At 34.7% G+C, this 20,282-nt stretch overlaps 1 protein-coding gene across 4 annotated transcripts in view; it reads left to right on the forward strand.

Annotated features, from left to right (window-relative positions):
- Nucleotides 1-20,282, forward strand: part of TNPO1 (transportin 1) — a 96,724-nt gene that overhangs the window by 63,189 nt on the left and 13,253 nt on the right. For 2 of the 4 annotated variants that reach the window (XM_076008103.1, XM_076008104.1), the window contains exons 10-21: nt 3,253-3,313; nt 3,860-4,028; nt 7,496-7,648; nt 8,336-8,561; nt 10,515-10,686; nt 11,699-11,785; nt 13,337-13,444; nt 13,568-13,726; nt 13,807-13,894; nt 16,980-17,078; nt 17,265-17,360; nt 20,205-20,280. In XM_076008103.1, coding sequence (XP_075864218.1) covers nt 3,253-3,313; nt 3,860-4,028; nt 7,496-7,648; nt 8,336-8,561; nt 10,515-10,686; nt 11,699-11,785; nt 13,337-13,444; nt 13,568-13,726; nt 13,807-13,894; nt 16,980-17,078; nt 17,265-17,360; nt 20,205-20,280 — 1,494 coding nt within the window. The remainder of the gene's footprint in view (nt 1-3,252; nt 3,314-3,859; nt 4,029-7,495; nt 7,649-8,335; nt 8,562-10,514; nt 10,687-11,698; nt 11,786-13,336; nt 13,445-13,567; nt 13,727-13,806; nt 13,895-16,979; nt 17,079-17,264; nt 17,361-20,204; nt 20,281-20,282) is intronic. The other 2 variants (XM_076008105.1, XM_076008106.1) reach the window with 1 other exon arrangement.

Genomic DNA, 20,282 nt, shown 5'->3' on the forward strand with positions numbered 1-20,282 from the left:
AGCCTATGTTTAACCCAGAGAATGCTATTGAATCAGTTACTTTTAAGAAGCAATGCTTTTCTCTGAAAAAAAAGTAATAACAGGCTCATGGAAGGAAATTAAATTGCAGAAAATTACAAATTTCCTGGATTTTCACCACCCTGAGTAATCACTATTAGTATTTTTAATGTGTCATCTTTTCATATTTTTTTGTGTAGGTACCATATACTAAATATATTCAAGATGTTGGGGAAGAATTAGATTTCATAATATATGACGCACTTAACGTGGCATCACGCTTACAGTTAATGCGTAAAAATTTAATTATACTATTTATGGTTTGCTCTTTTCAGTTGTATGCTGTATGCTTTCCTCCATGTCATTAGTCTTTTAGTGACAGTGTACTATTCTATTATTGTGTGCACACCATATGTTAATGTATAAAACTGACTATTACTTATGTTTACACTGTATATATAGAGAGTGTGCTGTTGAATATTTAGGTTGCTTGGCTTTATTTTAAATCATAAATAATCCTGGAGTGACCATCTCTTATTGTCCATAAATGATTGATTGTTTCTGTTAGAATTTCTGGGAGTGGTTTCCATTCTCCCAAAGGTCAAAGTCTATGAGCATTTTAGAGTTTCCTCATAAATGTTCCAAATTCTTCTCTAGGAAATTTATACCAGTCTCTACCCTACTAGTAGTGTCCATTCTGTCACTACTTTTACCAACCAATAATTTTTTAATTTTTGCCGTCTGGATAATCAAAATGCAAAAACTCTGGTGTTAATGTTTTAGTATTAGTGGAGTTAAAATTTTTTCAGATGATTATAGTACTTGGATGTTTTCATTTTTCATATAGTAAGTCAAAAGATTCACTTTATCTTCAAAACAAATTCTACCTATATTTTCATCTAGTCTAGAATTTCTTTGGGGGTAAGGGTGCTGCAAGGTGTAATGCACTGAGTGCATTTTTTTTTTCCTCTGTAGGAAATTCATGTATTCATTTTTCTGTTCTTTTCAATTTATAATGCAACTTTTATGATATGTTTGCTATAGGGTCATAAAATTCTAAAAGTAAACAGGATTTTTTTAATAGATTTTTATAAAAACTGCAAAGATTCTTTTACTGAAAACCTAGGTTATAACATTAGGAGATAGTTGTAATTCAATATGCAATTACAACTAGGCACTCTGACTCCATCATTACACTAATATAATCCAAAATTCTTAAAACAAGCAGGAATTCAGTAGCAGGCTAAAAGGTCAGCACCTCCCATTTTGCCGTGCTAGTTAGGTTTGCCATTAGTGCGGACATTAAGCAACTCAAGGCATTCATGATTCGGTTTAATTTGTCTTTCCTACCACTGCTTGGGAGCCAGTTTTATATATAAAACAAGGCTGCCTTTGTTTTTTAGATAATAAATTGAAATGATGGGAGAATATCAACATCAGTCTGATGCTGAGGTTAAAAGCACAGTAAAAGAAATTTTTTCTGGTTCTTTTAACCAGACTACTCTTGCTTATTAGTATGAGTGAAAATGTTTGCTTAAGAATTGAAATTCTGTGTTCTGAGATCTCTCATTAATGTGAGCTTATTTAGAAAGTACCGAAGTAACAAGGATGACAAGTTCTGTTATTTGTTTCTAGGCTATATAATCTGTTCTACTTTTTTTAAGTAGTACTATTTTGATTATTGAACATTTAATGTATTTTATTTTCTGGTGGAGCAGTTCATTTCTCTCCCCTCCCCCCAACTTTTGGCTTTTTCTTGCCTTTATTCTTGTGCATTAATATTTTGAAGGACTGTTGTGTGGATTATCCATGTAAAACAACTCAGTGTCTACCACATATTTAAGTACTCAGTAAACATTTATTATTGTTAATACTTTTTTGTGATGTTGCATTAAAAACTTGTTTTTAATGTCTACATGAGGCTTTAGGAGAAACCATCTTGTTATAAACGTTAGAAATAATGATCTGCCTTGTGTGATTGGGCTTGGTCGGATACATTCTAGATTGCCACATGGGCAGGGTTAGCATCCCTTATCCCACTTTCTGACCTCATTTTCTTACTGGCCCAGCTTTACCAGTCCCTTATCCTGCAAACCTTACTAGGCCCATCTGCCACACCATGCCAAAGCCCTTGACCTCTGTGTTCTCCTAATCTCAGATTCTTTGATTTGTTCTTCATCTGACAGACATCATAACCACACATAAACCATACTGACCATATAAACTTTTATCTACCCTGCATGTGTCTCCCCTACTCTGACTTGAGCTATTTTTCTGATTTGTTTCTTTAACTGGGCTGTTGAATACCATTGGGGAAAATTAGACTGTCCCAGGGAATTCTTCACTATAGAAATCCATGGTCTTTATCTTTATGTGGACCCTTCACACTATGTGCCAGTCCTTGTTCCAGATCAGTTTTTATCTTCCATTTACCAGAACACTCTTTCAGACATTTTTCACTCATCTGAAGTTCTCTCTATTCACTTCGAGCACTTCTGCTTTATAGAGAAAGCAGGTGACTTTTTATTTTGCTCTAAAACTTACAGCTGTATTTTCATGTGAATTGTCCTCTTCCTAACCAGTCTTTCTACTTAGGGTCTGGATCACATAATTTTTTCTTAGCCCCACAGATCTCACCCCATTATATATTCTCTCTCAGCTTTTCCCTGTTGCCTCTTTTTCCATAGTTTTTATGCAGCTATGGAAAACTGCAGTTTCTTCTATCTTAAAAAAAATTCAAAAATAGATGAGGCTAACTATCTTCAATTCTTTAACCCACCATTCATTAATTTTTTGTTATCTTACAATTTGACATCTGTTCTCACCATGTCCCTGAAATTGTTGACAAAGATAGATCATCAGTAATTTAACTGTTAATGATCCAGATAGACCTGGTTCTCCTGCAAAATGCCTATAGTTTACAAAATATGATTATATGTATTATAAGTCTTACCTAGTTATACTGGTGGTTACAATGTTTAACTACTATTAATATTTCTATTTTAGAATTTAGAAGGGCTTCGAGCATGAAAGGTTTGCTAGCCCACATTTCTTAAACCTATCCAGGGAATTTTAAATTTCACTGCTTTCTTTATTAGTGTTTCTTTACCTAATGAGGGCAGACATACATAATCACTAAATATACTCAAAGACAGTATTACTAGTGGTTGTCTCACTAGTTTTATTAGTATACATAAGATTTTTAAGACTTCTTAATTCTTTAGATATTTCTTTCATGAATTTATTTCTTTATAGGTTAATTCCTGTGTTAGTGAATGGCATGAAGTACTCAGATATAGATATTATCCTGCTTAAGGTAAGGAAACTTTTCTGATGAAAAGGAAGATGATTTTTATATTGACTTAGTACATCTTTGAATTTGGCGAAAAAACATTTAGAATAGACCCTATGTATTAGCGTCTATTCTAAATGTAGTAGTTAAACATAGGGGTCTGTTATATGTAATAGGCTATAGAGATTCAAAGATAGAAGTAAACATAATGAATTTGGGTGCTAATAAATTCTTGCAGTTTATTGGAACTAATTGTAACGTTAGTAAGGTTATAAAATTATTCTTAAATATACTGATCTGAATGTCATTTAGGTACATTTAGATTATACCAGCCAGTGGAGGCAATGTAGTTAGCTGAAAGGGCCTGATAACCTCACAGGTGTCATATATTAATCTGTTCTCCCCCGTGCAAAGAACTTTTTTCGGCATAGGAGAGTGGTTATTAACCACTCAGGAAGTATACTTCAAACTTGTGTGCATGACTTCATCTCTGGATACTCTGATTTTTTGCTCATATGCATATTATTAGCTTGTAATGTCACCAAAATTTACCTTTTAAAAAAACAACAGGGTGATGTTGAAGAAGATGAAACAATTCCTGATAGTGAACAGGATATAAGGCCACGTTTTCACCGATCAAGGACGGTGGCTCAGCAGCATGATGAAGATGGAATTGAAGAGGAAGATGATGATGATGATGAAATGGATGATGACGATACAATTTCTGACTGGAATCTAAGTAAGTCAGAGAGGGAAAAACACTTGACTATTTTGGTCACAACTTTATTGAGATATAATTCACATACTGTAAAATTCACCCATTAAAGTATATAATTAGTGGTTTCTAGTATATTCATAGAGCTGTCCGACCCTCACCATCTATTTTAGAACATTTTTATCACCCAAAAGAGAACCCTCATACCCATTAGCAGTCACTCCCATTTTCCCCTCAGACCTAGGCAACTACCAGTCTGTATTCTATCTCGATGGATTCTATTCTAGACATTTCACATAAATGGAATCATACAGAATATGGTCCCTTGTGAGTGTATTCTGTCATTTAGCATGTTTTCAAGGTTCATTTATGTTGTAACAGGTATCAATACTTCATTTTTTTATTATGAAATATTTCATTGTATTAATATACCATGTTTTATTTATCTATTTACCAGTTAGTGGACATTTGTGGTGTTTCCCCTTTTTTGTCTTTTGTGAGTAGTGATGTTGTAAATATTAATATGTATGTAAAAGTATTTGCGTGGATACGAGTTTTTAATTCTCTCGGTTATATACTCAGGAGTGGGATTGCTGGGTCATATGGTAACTCTATGTTTAACCTTTTGAGGAACTATCAGGATGTTTTCCAAAGTGGCTGTACCATTTTACTTCCCTACCTAGTAGTATCTGAGGGTTCCAATTTCTCTACATGCTAATGCTTACTGTCTCTCTATTACAATAGTCATTCTAGTGGATGTGAAGTAGTAGTATCTTATTGTGGTTTTGGTTTGCATTTCTATGGGCCTTTTCTTACATTTAGTCATAGTCTTTCAAAAGACTTCTTACCTCAAACTACCATTTCTGAAAAGACTATATATATTTTGATACTATAAAGTAAGAACATTGCCACAAGCTTTTCCTGTTATCCCAAAAGTGTGCTTTAGTGTGATGATTTGCATGAGAATTGGCTGGTTATCATACATAATTCTAAAATAGTATAATTGCTTTGTCATATTTGAAACTTTAAAAATGTATGCTTTTTGAAAATATGCTAATTTTCGACCTTAGCTGCAAATCTACATCATCAGTGGAGGTGGCAGTCTGGCCCACACTCTTAATTGTAGAGAAACCTATGCACCTGTGTTTTGATTTTTGCTTGTTGGTTTTTAAATCACCACTGCTCTAGTTTAGAGTTTCTCAACCTTGGCACTATTGGCATCTGGGGACACATGATTCTTTGTCGTGGGGACTGTCCTGCTCATTGTAGGATGCTAAATAGCATCCCTAACCTCTACTCAAAGATGCCAACAGCAAGGACAAAATTATAACAACCAGCATCATCTTTAGACATTGCCAAATGTCCTCTGAAGAAAAAATCACCCCTAGGTTAGAACCACTACTCTGGTTCAAAGCGTTGAGATTTTTTTTTTTTGAGAGTCTTGCTCTGTTGCCTGGGCTAGAATGTTGTGGCGTTAGCCTAGCTCACAGCAACCTCAAACTCCTGGGCTCAAGCGATCCTCCTGCCTAAGCCTCCTGAGTAGCTGGGACTACAGACATGAGCCACCAGGTGCCTGGCTAATTTTTTCCATTTTTGGTAGAGACGGTGTCTTGCTCTTGCTCAGGCTGGTCTGGAACTCCTGAGCTCAAACGATCTGCCTGCTTCGGCCTCCCAGAGTGCTAGGATTACAGGGGTGAGCCACCGTACCCGGCCAGTGTTGAGATTTCTAATGACTGTGATAAAGTGATTGACAACATGTATCATCAGCCTGGACTGTGTAATTCATTTGATTATCTTTCTAATAACTTTAGCTAGGAAAAGAAACTGCAAAAAGAGAAACTTGCCCAAGGTTAGCATAGCTAGTACTAATATAGCACATCCAGTTTTGGAACCTAAGTCTCATTCATTTAACAAGACAACTCAAAGTCTTCACTACTATCACAGATTACCTCTCAGTATATTCCTATTTTCAGGTTGGTGGGGGGTAGGATGAATCAAGATTATACTATAGATAACTCTACAAAAGTAATAATATACATAAAGGGGGAACACTTTCTCTTTATATCCCACTCATCTTTATATCCTTCCAGAAGTTTTTCTGTGCATGTGTAGAAAAATACGTATAGGTCTTTTAAGGAGGAGAAGCCATTTCCCAAAGTGAAATCAGATTATGTGTACTCTGCTGTTTTTTTTTTTGTTTGGTTTTGTATGTCATATGCCTCACTGTGTATCAGTATATACAGATTTCCCCCTGTTGAATGTCAGCATGCTTATTGAGTTGTGTGGATCCAATTATATGGTATAACTAAGATCCTTGTTGATGAGTAAGGTGTTAACTCTGCCCAGTGTAACAGTTTTTTTGGGTTTTTTAAAGTATTTTGAGGCTGGTCCGATGGTAGTGGGTTATCAGAACTTATTCACATTAGTGTCACTAACGTTGGTATTCAACCCCCCACTGCTAAATTTGACTGGCTTTAAAAAAAAAATATTAAAAAAATAAATAAATAAAGTATTTTGACATTGTCCTATGGTTTGCTATTAATTATTTCTTGTGCCTAGTTCACGTTGGAAAAATTTTGGTACTTGCCTTAGTCATTTTTGTGATGCTGTAACTGAATACCTGAGATTGGGCAATTTCCAATGAATAGAAATTTATTTGGCTCTCAGTTCTAAAGGCTGGGAAGTCCAAGATTGAGGAGATGCATCTGGTGAGCACTTTCTACATTATCCCATGGTGCAAGGTCAAAAGAGCACGTAAGAGAGAGCTAAACTTGCTTTCACATTAAGCCAACTCTCTTGATAAACTAACCCCATTCCTGAATTAGGACATTAATCCATTCGTGAGGGCAGAGTCCTCGTGGCCTAATCACCTCATATTTGGCCCCACCTCAACATTGTTGCATTAGGGACTACGTTTCCAATGCTTGAATTTTGGGGAACACATTCCAACCCATAGCAGTTAAAATTATATTTTTGTTCTTGTCTAAATTATTAATCTGAATTGATATTTAGTCCCATAGTTAATTCATTGTAAAGAATGTTTTCTGGCATATTTTATGCTTCATGTGCTAGTGACTTTTGTTCTATTAATAATTTTTGTGCCTAACTTTCAGCTAAGTAATTACATATTTGATTCTAAATGATCTACCACTGGAAATGTTAAGTAGAGTTAATATGCATGTTTTGCATCAGGCTTATACCACTGGGCATCATATTGGAAGCATTGAATTGAGTGGAATAGTATGTTTTAATTTTTCTGTATAGATAAAAGAATGTAAGTATGCCAATCATGTATAGAGTAGAATATCTTTGTAATTAATTTACTAATTCTGTCATTAAAAGGTGTTTTAATAGAAAAAATTTTCATCTGAAGATTGCCTCCTATTTAATTGAAGTCTATGGATAAGGTGTTATACATATAATCATTTTTAATATATAATTAAATGATAATAGAGGTTAATGTAATATTTTTGAATTAAATATTTCCTTAGGAAAATGTTCCGCTGCTGCCCTAGATGTTCTCGCAAATGTGTATCGTGATGAGCTGCTGCCGCATATTTTGCCCCTTTTGAAAGAATTGCTGTTTCATCATGAATGGGTTGTTAAAGAATCAGGCATCTTGGTATTAGGAGCAATTGCTGAAGGTAAGTTTAAGTCTAATTTGAATTGTAAAGTTCATTGGTGCTAATAAGGCTAGGGTACTTTAAGGAACTGTTACTCTATAAAACAAAGACTTCCCTCTTGAATTCACGTGCTGTGATGAGTGTGGTATAAAGAAGACTATGATGCATATTAACTTTAAAAAGGATAATTTGAATACAAAAACTATCTTAGGATAAGTTTCTACTTTGAATCAGTTAACTATTGTTAAATAGTCATTCTGACTTCTAACTTCAGCCAGATGTTTTACAAATGTTTTTATTACTATAATGGGAACAGAATGATAGAACTCTGATGTCTGAAGCATCCCCATTGCTAGAAAAATAACTTTATTCCCTAGGTAAGTATAGGAATCCTGATAAGGCAAGAGTATCGTCATTCTCTGTAAGGGTTATTGACATCTGTCTGCAAGAAACTGAAACACTTTACAGGTATTTCTGAAAACCATAATTTATGTAGCAGACATAAATGAGATCCTAATCCTAAGATACCTAGGAACAGTTGGCTCTAATTTCAGATTTTTAACATAATTTTGGCATATATTTTACTATATTTATAGTAGTGGAAATATTCGGAATATTTTTCATGATAATTATATCATTTTAGTATTCAGCTGAAATGATTTTAGTCAAATTTTAGTGCTTCGAAAGATTCCTGTTGTTCTTTTCTAGGTTGCATGCAAGGCATGATTCCATACCTGCCTGAGCTCATTCCTCACCTTATTCAGTGCCTCTCTGATAAAAAGGCTCTTGTGCGTTCCATAACATGCTGGACTCTTAGCCGCTATGCACACTGGGTAGTCAGCCAGCCACCGGACACGTACCTGAAGCCATTAATGACGGAACTGCTAAAGCGCATCCTGGATAGCAACAAGAGAGTACAAGAAGCTGCCTGCAGGTGGGACAGATTCATAACAAAGTGTTCATTGTGGGAGTAGGTAATTCAGTGAGAAATTAATTTTCAACCTTACGATGGATGTTGGTATTAAACCATTAATCAAGTATTTCTTAATGGAAATTTTTTCAGCTATGTCAAAGTTTAGTTTTCCTTGGTAAAGTTTTTGCAGGACTGATCTGTAGTTTTGAGGTTTGCACATTAGCATATTTTATACATTTTGTTTGGGAAAAATTTGTTATTTGCAGCCTTGACCTGATGATTTTTTTTTTTTTGAGACAGAGTCTCACTTTGTTGCCCAGGCTAGAGTGTGAGTGCCATCGCGTCAGCCTAGCTTACAGCAACCTCAATCTCCTGGGCTCAAGTGATCCTATTGCCTCAGCCTCCCTAGTAGCTGGGACTACAGGCATGCACCACCATGCCCAGCTAATTTTTTGTCTATATATTTTTAGTTGCCCAATTAATTTCTTTCTATTTAGTAGAGATGGGGTCTTACTCTTTCTCAGGCTGGTTTCGAGCTCCTGACCTTGAGCCATCTGCCCGCCTTAGCCTCCCAGAATGCTAGGATTACAGGCATAAGCCACTGCGCCCGGCCAACCTGAGGATTTTATAATTCTAAATGTGACTAACTAGACATTAGTCATTGCTGTTTCTTCCTCAACTCATTTTTTTCCCCACTCAATGGCTATGATATTATAACAGAATCATATTTTACCATTAAGAATGGTATTTTAATATACCATTAAATATATAATTTAATTATAACAGAATCATATTTTACCAGATTCATTGAGGATGAATCTGTTCTTGTGTGATGAGCAAAGCTTTAAAGCACTGAAAGCTTGTTTTACTTTACAGGCAGCTTTACTTGTAATGTAAATCAGAATAGGTATAATACATATGTTTTTATTACATTATTTTTAAATGTTCACAATTTGATAAATGAAAAATTAGAAAAGTCTTATCACGGCTGTCGGCTAAAGTCGACATGCACGTTCATCTGTGGCTATCGACTATAGTCAATGCTCGTACCAAAGTGGTTAAGCAATCCTCCTGCCTTAGCCTTCCAAGTAGCTGGAGCTGTAGGCGTATGCCACCATGCCCAACTAATTTTTCTATTTCTCATTTTACTTGAGCCAGTCTTGAACTCCTGGCCTCAATCAATCCTCCTGTCTTGGCCTCCCAACGTATTAGGATTATGAGAGTGAGCCACCATCCACAGCCCTTATCTCTTTATATCAGACCAACAGCTGCTGTCATTACTGGAAATATTCCAGTTTCCTGGAACAATGTTCTAAAAGGGCCTGTTCCTTTATAAAACTCTTAACTTTTCAAGTAGATTTGCTCTTACTATTGACCTTTTTGAGACAGAGAGTCATTTTATTGCCCGAGTTAGAGTGCAGTGGTGTCATCATAGCTCACTACAACCTCAAACTCCTGGGCTCAAGCCATCCTCCTGCCTTAGCACCTGTAGCTGGAACTACAGGTGCCAGCCACCATGCCCTGGCTAATTTTTATATTTCTTGTAGAGAAAGGGGTCTTGCTATGTTGCCCAGGCTGGTCTCAAGCTCTCGGCCTCAGACAGTCCTCCTACCTCAGTCTCCCAAAGTGCTGGGATTACAGGCATGAACCATTATGCCCAGCCAACACATTTTAATTTTAGATTTTACCATTGTAGTTAAGCAGATGCCCATGGATGATACCTCTTGGAAAGGAAGAAATGATGAGAAAAGGGGAAGAAATAATAAAAATAAGAATCTAGTGTGATGAGGCAAGGTGGTAGGCATGTAAATTGTAAATAAATATTCTGTAAGCAATTGGCTTAGTTTCATTTGGTTTTTTATTTTTTATCATTGCCTCAGTTTCTACATCTGTATTGGCTTAGTTTCTTATCTCTATTATAAACTATTCCTTTTACATACCAGTAAGTATTTTATTCATTTATTTAAATTATAGTGCCTTTGCTACCCTGGAAGAGGAGGCCTGTACAGAACTTGTTCCTTACCTTGCTTATATACTTGATACCCTGGTCTTTGCGTTTAGTAAATACCAACATAAGAACCTGCTCATTCTCTACGATGCCATAGGAACATTAGCAGATTCAGTAGGACATCATTTAAACAAACCAGTAAGTATCTGTGAATTAACTATTATGGAAAATAACATATAGCATTCTTACAATCAGTAGGTTGATATATTTGGTAAAAATGTTTTGGGAAATAGGAACAATTAGTGTTTGCTGCTATAAGAATGTAGATCTTATAAAGGCAGCAAGTATATTCCTTTCAAGTAGTGATTTTAAAAATAAGTATATGATTTGTGTGGAAATTACAGCAGCATCTAACATGAATACCCCAGTACTGTGTAGAATGATTAAAGGAAAGGGGATAAAAATTTTATACTGTGGATTTCTACTTTTACTTCATTCCACGTGTTTTTGTATTTGCCGCCATAGCTTTAGAATACCACATCTAGACATCTCCATTTTCTCACCAGAACATACAAGTATGGGGAGTACACTACATAAAATAATTGGGATAATAGTTTTAAAATGCTAACTAGTGGTAGAGCAGAAGTACCTTGTCACTGGTAGTGTTGAGAGTAGAAGAAGATGAATTTAAAGAGGATTTAAGTGATATTAGAATTTTAATATAACTCAGTTCCATGCTGAAGAATAGAAAGATTTGATATATGTGGTTGCTATATTAAAAGTCTTAAAAATTGTTTTTAGTTTTAAAGTTATACTTAAAATTTGGTGCAAGACTATCAGTTTGTAAGTTTGCTTTGGTGTTGCTTTTTGGTTGGGTTTTGTTGGGGGAGGATTGTGTTTTCTGACTGCCTTTAGACTCTGTGCCCCTAGGTTATGTGACGACTAAACTCCATGACTAAGAATTCTGTCACTGGAGAGTAAAACTTACACAGATCTTTCTTGATTGTGACTTAACAATCAAGTAGTACATTTTTATTTAGTGATGTGTTTATATACATTTTGTTTCAAAAAAGATAAAAGAGTTAAAATATAGAACAAGGTTATGTAAATAAAAAAGGCAAAAGAAAGGAAAATTTTTACTAGCGCAAAGAATGAGTGCTTGTTTACATATGATAATAGAACTTTATATATTTTTCGTTATTGTAAATAGGAATATATTCAGATGCTAATGCCTCCACTGATCCAGAAATGGAATATGTTAAAGGATGAAGATAAAGATCTCTTCCCTTTACTCGAGGTATGCTGGGCTGATTATTTAGGTAATCTAATGGTGCATTTCACCAAAAACACATGTTTGAATCCACAATGGGCATGTGATAAGAAAAGTGTTAATAAATGTATATTCTGAATAGTTTCTGTTCAAATGCCCAATAAATGTACAACTTCTTACTTTAATTATGATACCTCTATACTAAGAAATACTGTTAAATAGAAAAAGCATAATGAACATAGTATACCTTTATAATAAATAGACAAAGGCTTATACATGTTCTCTAACTTTACTTAATTGATAAATTATAGTTTAAATTTCATGTTATCTATTTTATATATATAAACGATGTACTCACACACACATGTGGTAAAGTAATATTGGGACTTGCTGCCAATAAAAGAGAACTTTATATCTTTTCTGTCTAATGTTTTTTCCTTGCATAATTTTTTAACTCAAAGCAAATTTTATATGTTCAAGTAACTGAATATACTATAAAATGTGATAACTTAAACCTAGTTGAATTGACATTGATGGTCAATTTAGTCATTTTCGTTCTTTGGTCCCCATTATTTCAAGGGTCACCAACTTCTGCCATGGATTTTTCTTAGTCAAAGAAGTTAAGTTTTCTGTGACAAAGAGCAATGACTAATTCTAGGCCAGACGAAACAAGTAGCATCAGGATGGCTCATTTTTTATATATATATATATATGTATACAGTCAGTCCCTCAGTATCCTTGGGGAATTGGTTTCCAGGAATCCCTGTGGATACCAAAATCCGAAGATGTTTGAGTCCCATATAAAGTGGCATAGTATTTGCATGTAATCTACACACATCCTACCAGTACACCTTAAATCATCTCTATATTATTTATGCCTAATATAATGTAAATGTTATGTAAATAGTTGTTATACTGTACTTTAAATTTTTATTTATTTTTTTGAGACAGAGTCTCACTCTGTTTCGCAGGCTAGGGTGCAGTGGTGTCACTGTAGCTCACTACAACCTCAAACTCCTTGGTTCAAGCAATCCTCCTCTTCTTGAGTGGCTGCGACTGTAGGCACACGCCACCACACCTTGATAATTTTTCTGTATTTTGTACAGACAGGGTTTTACTCTGTTGCCCAGACTGTGTTTTCAATATTTTTGATCCAAGGTTGGTTGAACCCATGGATGCATAACCTGCAGGCACAGAGGGCCAACTGTGTATGTATGTATTACTTTCAGGCTGCAGCTCAAAATGTGCCCAGCAATATTAGTCCACTTACATCATTGACCATGATGGAAGCATGAATAAATATCTGTTTTAAATTCAAAAAAAATATATGAAAACTTAATGCCCAGTCCTTTAAGAATAATATTTATTATAGAAACTTTTTTTCTGAGGAACCCTCTCTTGGTTGACAAACAGTCGAGTGACTTCCAGAAGCGACGCTTGAAAAAGAAAAACCTGCTACTGTAGGCTAGTAAAGCAAGTTCATAAATGACCAGGATCCTATTAAGTACGGTTTCAAGCATTTATCATAATCTTAATGTATACCCAGAAAATTTAGCACATGTACTTTATTCTTTCTAGTGCCTATCTTCAGTTGCCACAGCCCTGCAGTCTGGCTTTCTTCCATACTGTGAACCTGTGTATCAGCGTTGTGTAAACCTAGTACAGAAGACTCTTGCACAAGCCATGGTATTATTTTTCTTAAATCTTTCCTTTGTTTTAAACATTTTTCTTAAGATGGGCATAATGCATACAAACTTTTTCAGTAGTTGATTAAAAGCAAACTTTTAAAAACATTGTGTCTAATTTCAGCTGAACAATGCCCAACCTGATCAATATGAGGCTCCAGATAAAGATTTTATGATAGTGGCTCTTGATTTACTGAGTGGCCTGGCTGAAGGACTTGGAGGCAACATTGAACAACTGGTAGCCCGAAGTAACATCCTAACACTAATGTATCAGTGCATGCAGGTGAGACTTGTAAGATTAAAATGAATTCAAACCTGGTTCCCTATGTCACATTGGGGTTAATTTCTTCTTATTTCTTGTAGGATAAAATGCCAGAAGTTCGACAGAGTTCTTTTGCCCTGTTAGGGGACCTGACGAAAGCTTGCTTTCAGCATGTTAAGCCTTGTATAGGTATGAATGTTTTCTATTGCTATGAATGTGGTTTTTACACCTGATCTTAGCCTAAAAGCCAAGAAGTGATATGAATATAGTTTGTAAAAGTTATCTTTACATCAGCTTTGTTTTTTATTAAACTGAAATTGCGTGGAATCCCAGCATTTATAAACGAACATTTTAAAGTAAAGTTGCTGTGAAGCAAACAAGATGAGGGGAACACCAATTGTTTCATTGAACTCACCATCACTTCAACAGTTTTTTGGGGCACTCTAGTTCTAGAATAAAGACATGCCCACCAGTGAAGCCCAAGTATACTATATGCTACTTCGTAGATACTTTTTTTGTTTTCGAGTAGCCTCCTTTTTTGGTAGAGGTACCCCGAAATAGTAATGGTAAGGTTTTCTTCTCTAGTAAACCAGCATACTTTTTTAGATATCATAGAACATGTCCAACAAATGTCACTTTAAGAGTAAATAATAAGTTGTTACTGTTTTAATAGCATAGCATTTGCTTTGGCACTTTGTAAAAATAATAAGAGATTTCTTAAATGTTGTAACCTAAATTGCTCTCAGACCTAAGGGTTAGTTGATTTTAGGTTTATCCCATTTCTTTCTATATCTCAATGTGTTGACACAGTTGCACTTTTGAATAATTATTATTTCTGAGTAATAGTATTAATTATGATGTATTAGAAACAAAGTTTGTTTTTTTTTTTTTTGAGACAGAGTCTCACTTGTTGCCCAGGCTAGAGTGAGTGCCATGACGTCAGCCTAGCTCACAGCAACCTCAAACTCCTGGGCTCAAGCGATCCTCCGTCTCAGCCTCCCGAGTAGCTGGGACTACAGGCATGCGCCACCATGGCCGGCTAATTTTTTATATATATATATCAGTTGGCCAATTAATTTATTTCTATTTATAGTAGAGACGAGGTCTCGCTCTTGCTCAGGCTGGTTTCGAACTCCTGACCTTGAGCAATCTGCCCGTCTCGGCCTCCCAGAGAGCTAGGATTACAGGCGTGAGCCACCACGCCCGGCCTAGAAACAAAGTTTTTAAGCCCAACTACTCTAAGATTGGAATTTGGGGGGCAATCTTGTCATACAAATGTTTGCCACTTAATTTATTTTAAATTTAAACTTAATATGAAAGGATTTAATGTTTTTTACTTACAAAAAAGTTTTTAAGATGTAAAAAAGTGGGGGAAAAGGTGTGATGAGCCCTCTATCACCCAGCTTCTGTTGTTATCTATACGTATCAAATCATGTTTCCTACGTAACATTATCCATGATCAGTCACATAGACAGACCCCAGATATTTTGGAGCAAATCTCAGACATATAATTTGAGCACTTGATACATACCTCTTCCTTACAATTGTATTTTGTAGTTAAACCAGATTTTTTGTCCTAAAGCATTTCCTACACTCTGGATTTTACTCATCGCATCTCTCTAGTATCATTTAACATGTTCCTCTGTCCTTTCTATTTACTATAAGTTGGCAGTTTGATATAGAGACCAAAGTTTAATGAGATTCAGGAAATTTTTTAAGACTTTATAAGGAGGTACATGGCATCTAGTTGTCTCTTATTTTTATGTTATCAACCATGGTGATTGTTATCTATATTAGTGGTTCTCAACTGAGGGCAATTGTGCCCTCCAGTGAACATTTGCCAATGGTCTGGAGACATTTTAACACTGCTACCATTTCCTAGTGGACAAAGGCAAAAGATGTTGCTAAACATCTTATAATGTAGGGGACAGCTCCTCTTCCCCCACAACAAAGATGGTTTGGCCCAAACTGTCAATATTCTTGAGATTGAGAAACCCTGGCTTATTAGATCTACTGATTTCTTAGGGGTTAAAAATTATGATACTTTGATTCTTCATTTAATAGTAAGAATATTTATATAAAGAGACATTTCCCATATCAATAAATTATAGCCCTGAGGTATAAATCAATAGAGTGAGATAATTACTTGATTCTTTCCTTTTATTTATCAATTTGTTTCGGTTTAGGTTTTTTGTGTTTTTTCATATTTTAAATCTTTTTTTTTTTCTTTCTTTTTTTCACTGTACCTAAACCCTTAACATTTCTTTTTTTGTTTTTTGACTGGCAATATGCGCTCATGATGCTCAAGTTGTACTGCTAGAAGTGGGAACTTAAGTTGGCTCCTGATTCCTTTCTGTTATGACTGGACAGTCCAGGTGTATTTGCACATTTCCTGCCTTAGTTTATAATGAGGCATTTTCTGAGAGTCTTCTCATTCATTTTAGTGGGAAATGATATTTAGAGACCACAATCTTAGCCACTAAGCTTAATGTTGCTTTAAAAGTTGAAATAATTTATTTTAAAAAAAATTCTTGGCCGGGCGAGGTAGCTCACGCCTATAATCCTAGCACTCTGGGGAGGCTGAGGCGGGCGGATTGCTCAAGGTCAGGAGTTCGAAACCACCCTGAGCAAGAGCGAGACCCCATCTCTACTATAAATAGAAACAAATTAATTGGCCAACTAATATATATAGAAAAAAATCAGCCGGGCATGGTGGCGCATGCCTATAGTCCCAGCTACTCAGGAGGCTGAGGCAGGAGGATTGCTTGAGCCCAGGAGTTTGAGGTTGCTGTGAGCTAGGCTGACGCCATGGCACTCACTCTAGCCTGGGCAACAAAGCAAGACTCTGTTTCCAAAAAAAAAAAAAAATTCTATGTGTGAGAAACTAGCTTTGAAGAAAATTCCACTTTATCGTGTTTTCTCTACTTAAAATTTGAATTTCCTTAATCTGATGAGATTATTCTTACCAACTCTTTTGAGTGATACATAAAAAATATACCAGAACTTTTCTTTTCTGCATCATATGAAAGTTCAGTGGCCAGATAGTCTTTCCTTCAGTTTCTTAAGATAAATGTAACTAAGCCTTTAAAAAAATACTTTTAAATATAGTTGCCCTACTTTTCACCAGTTTTATAAATGATCCTGCAATGATTATTTTTAATGGTAAAACGTGGTATTTCTTGCCAGGATTTCAGTTTCTACCTAGTAGATTTCCTTTAAAGTATAATACAACTGCTGTTGAGAAGTTACATAGTTTAAATTTTTCTTTTTCTAGCTGATTTCATGCCAATATTGGGAACCAACCTAAATCCAGAGTTCATTTCAGTCTGCAACAATGCCACGTGGGCAATTGGAGAAATCTCCATTCAAATGGGTAAGATTTTTTTTCCCCTTTAAAAGTATGTTTTCAGGTGCCTTGATATTTTCATAATTGCTTTTTTATGTAAATGATTTTTATCTATATATGACATGTCACAGTTATTAAGGGAAGCAAAATATATTACATTGATATTTTAACATTCAATTTTTTCTTTGTTTTTTTCTTTTTGGGATGATCTAGGTATAGAGATGCAGCCTTATATTCCTATGGTGTTGCACCAGCTTGTAGAAATCATTAACAGACCCAACACACCAAAGACGTTGTTAGAGAATACAGGTACCATATGACTGAACTGTTTCAGTGGAGAGAAAATTAATTGCCTTTTAATTTTAGATTAAGATGCGTAGAGAAACCAAAGCAAAGCTAGCTTTTAAAACTCAGCTTATTATTTATCTAGCAGCTATTTTGGATTCTCAGTAATGAAATGTACTATTTTAGCTACATTCCATAACCAGTTTTCAGTAACTTCGGAGAAACACTTTTCTCCCCAATTTCAGTGTTTTAATACTTCCTAAAATGAATCCCAGCTAAGAGAACTATTGAACTATATGAATTTTGCTTTTAAATTAACTCAGAGAGTAACTGGGGAGCTGGGAAATTATGATTTTTTTTTTAAATCTTTAAAAATGTGGTCAAAAATAAGATTGTAATCTAGTAGCTAATTGATTAACAACGGTATATGTATCTTGTATTTCATCATATATTTTCTTCAAATTGGGAACTTAAGCAGTACCTTATGGAATTTTTAATTAGGCTTGTTTCTCTTTTGCATTATTGAGAGCATGTTTATATTAAAGAATACCTTCCATACTATAGAACACATTTGGAGGTGATTGGGTTCTTTTCTTTCCACCCTCCCTGATTGATGCTAATGATGATGAAAGAATTAAATTTTGTGTACATTCAGACATATCCCTTTCTTCATATACTAAGATAATTCCAATAATTTATTCATAGTAAATGTGAGGGTCTTAACAAAATACTAGACAAAGATTAAAATAAGGTTTTCCCACTAAGAAAGTTCCTTCTCAAAGGCATTTTAATTTGGTATTTTTAAATTATAGAAAGCTTTTTATCCTAATATGATTAAAATTGATAAAAGTTTATTGGTATGGAAGGAAATCTTTTAATTTTATGAAACAATTATCTGGCTGTTTGGCTGTATGGGTACTGTTTATTTCACAAAGTGAATTAGATTTTCTTGTCTAAAAGTACAAAAACCTATGTATAGGATGGTTATGAAATCTTGTCGGGTTTTTATCTCTTCACAATGCAGTACCTATACATGACATTCAGATTTGAAAAAGTTGCCAGTATAAAATTGTTGAACCTAAAGAAACTCCTATTTATTTTTAAATGTGAATGCATAACTACAAATAAATGTTGAGTGTAATGTATATTAAAGTTTCTTGTGGGATATCATCTGATGATACAGTTCCTTTTAGTAAATTGGCTTTATAAGATTATATTCTACATATGATTATATCCTAAATAAATAATAGCTGGTAATGCCCTATAAGTTGATCAAATGAATTAATATTGAGAAACACACTTGGGATTCATTAAATTACTCTTATCACAAGTGTCTGCATGAAGTATTATTTTGTTTCTTACCCAAAAGAATGAAGTTTTTTTAATTAATAAAATCATTATCTATAGCAACTTTTAATTATCAATATTTCATAAAGCCAATTCTTTAGTATCCTGTTATTTGCTTTATTTCCAATTAGTATATCCTACACTGAACTTTTTCAATGGACCATCATCTGCTTTATCGCATGTTTCATTGGATTGTTCATACTTGCCTGTTTAATGAGAATGTTGCATAGTTTGTGTCTTTTGAACTTAGGTTTTCTTTCTCTTGCTTCATATGAATCTGCTGGATTTTAGTATTATCTGTGTAGTTTGCTTCAAGTAATCCTTAAACATTTTTCTTTACCCCCCACCCTTTTTTTATGAAAGGTTAACCTGTAAGTTTTTGAGAGAACACCATTAAAGCACCTCATGGTTTGTTTTCTGTTTGTATTTTTCCCGTTGTGTATAAATGTATTTATATGTATGTACCTTTGAATTGCAGAATGCAATTCTGAGTTGAAATTGTTTTAGCTCTTTGTAAACTTAAGGACTTCATGAATTTTGATGGTGAATGCGTGTGCCCACTTCAAAATTTTAAAAAATTAGTGTGTAATTAGTGTAATGTGTTATATCATCTATTTTGTGCTATGCCTTTTATAGCAAAGCCAGAATATTTGTTTTTTCCTGTGGTCCACATATCACATGTCAGTGCAGTGGACTATCTAAATTTCCTTTATTAGAATTTTATGTCAAGTATAGTCTGAAGTTAGTGGACTGTTAATCTGAGTTATCATCTGAGGTTTTTTGTAATGCAGTTTGACTTAATAGCTTAGCAGTTTTCCAATTTATTCTGTGGGTAACATGCCACTTAAAATCTGACAGCTGATTTTGATGATCAAGCAACAAAGATTTGTTTGGGAAAGATTAACCACCCCCCCCACGCACCTCCCCCCAAAAAAACACTACCAAAATTTGGATTAGATTCTCTAATTTCCAAAGACTGGAAGTCTTTAAAATCTTATTTAAAAAAAAAAAAGATGTAGGCAAATGAGAAATTTTAACTCTTTTAGTTATAGAGAAATGTGTTCGAGTAGACAATTCAGAAATGTAATCACATTTATTGATATTTCTTGGGGGAAAAAACACAGATTTCATTATTCCAAAATTTTCACTGGCTTCTGAATGAAGATTCTCTAAATCCATCCCTTTAATTGCTCCTCTTATTAACAGAATGATATCTTGACACTTGATTGATCGAGAAAAGCAGCTTATCATGGTTTTTGGTGTTCTCTCAATCTTTAGAGTTTTTTTAATTCCTTTTGTTTTTCTTTTTCCAAGAGTATGCCATATATGTTGCTGCCCCTTATTTAGGGGGTGGTAATAAACAGCACTGGTGAAATCTTATGTTTATTATCATACACAAATTCTGTTGGTTTCTGTTTCTGAGTTATTTGTTGTTTTTTCTTTATTTTTTCTCCTTCCCCCTCATTTGCTCATGTCTTGGTTGGCGTTTGGTGGTGTATAACCGTGATTGCGTTACCTTAGCAATAACAATTGGTCGTCTTGGTTACGTTTGTCCTCAAGAGGTGGCCCCCATGCTACAGCAGTTTATAAGACCCTGGT

The sequence above is a fragment of the Microcebus murinus genome, chromosome 11 (assembly GCF_040939455.1).
Source record: "Microcebus murinus isolate Inina chromosome 11, M.murinus_Inina_mat1.0, whole genome shotgun sequence".
Taxonomy (NCBI): Eukaryota; Metazoa; Chordata; class Mammalia; order Primates; family Cheirogaleidae; genus Microcebus; species Microcebus murinus.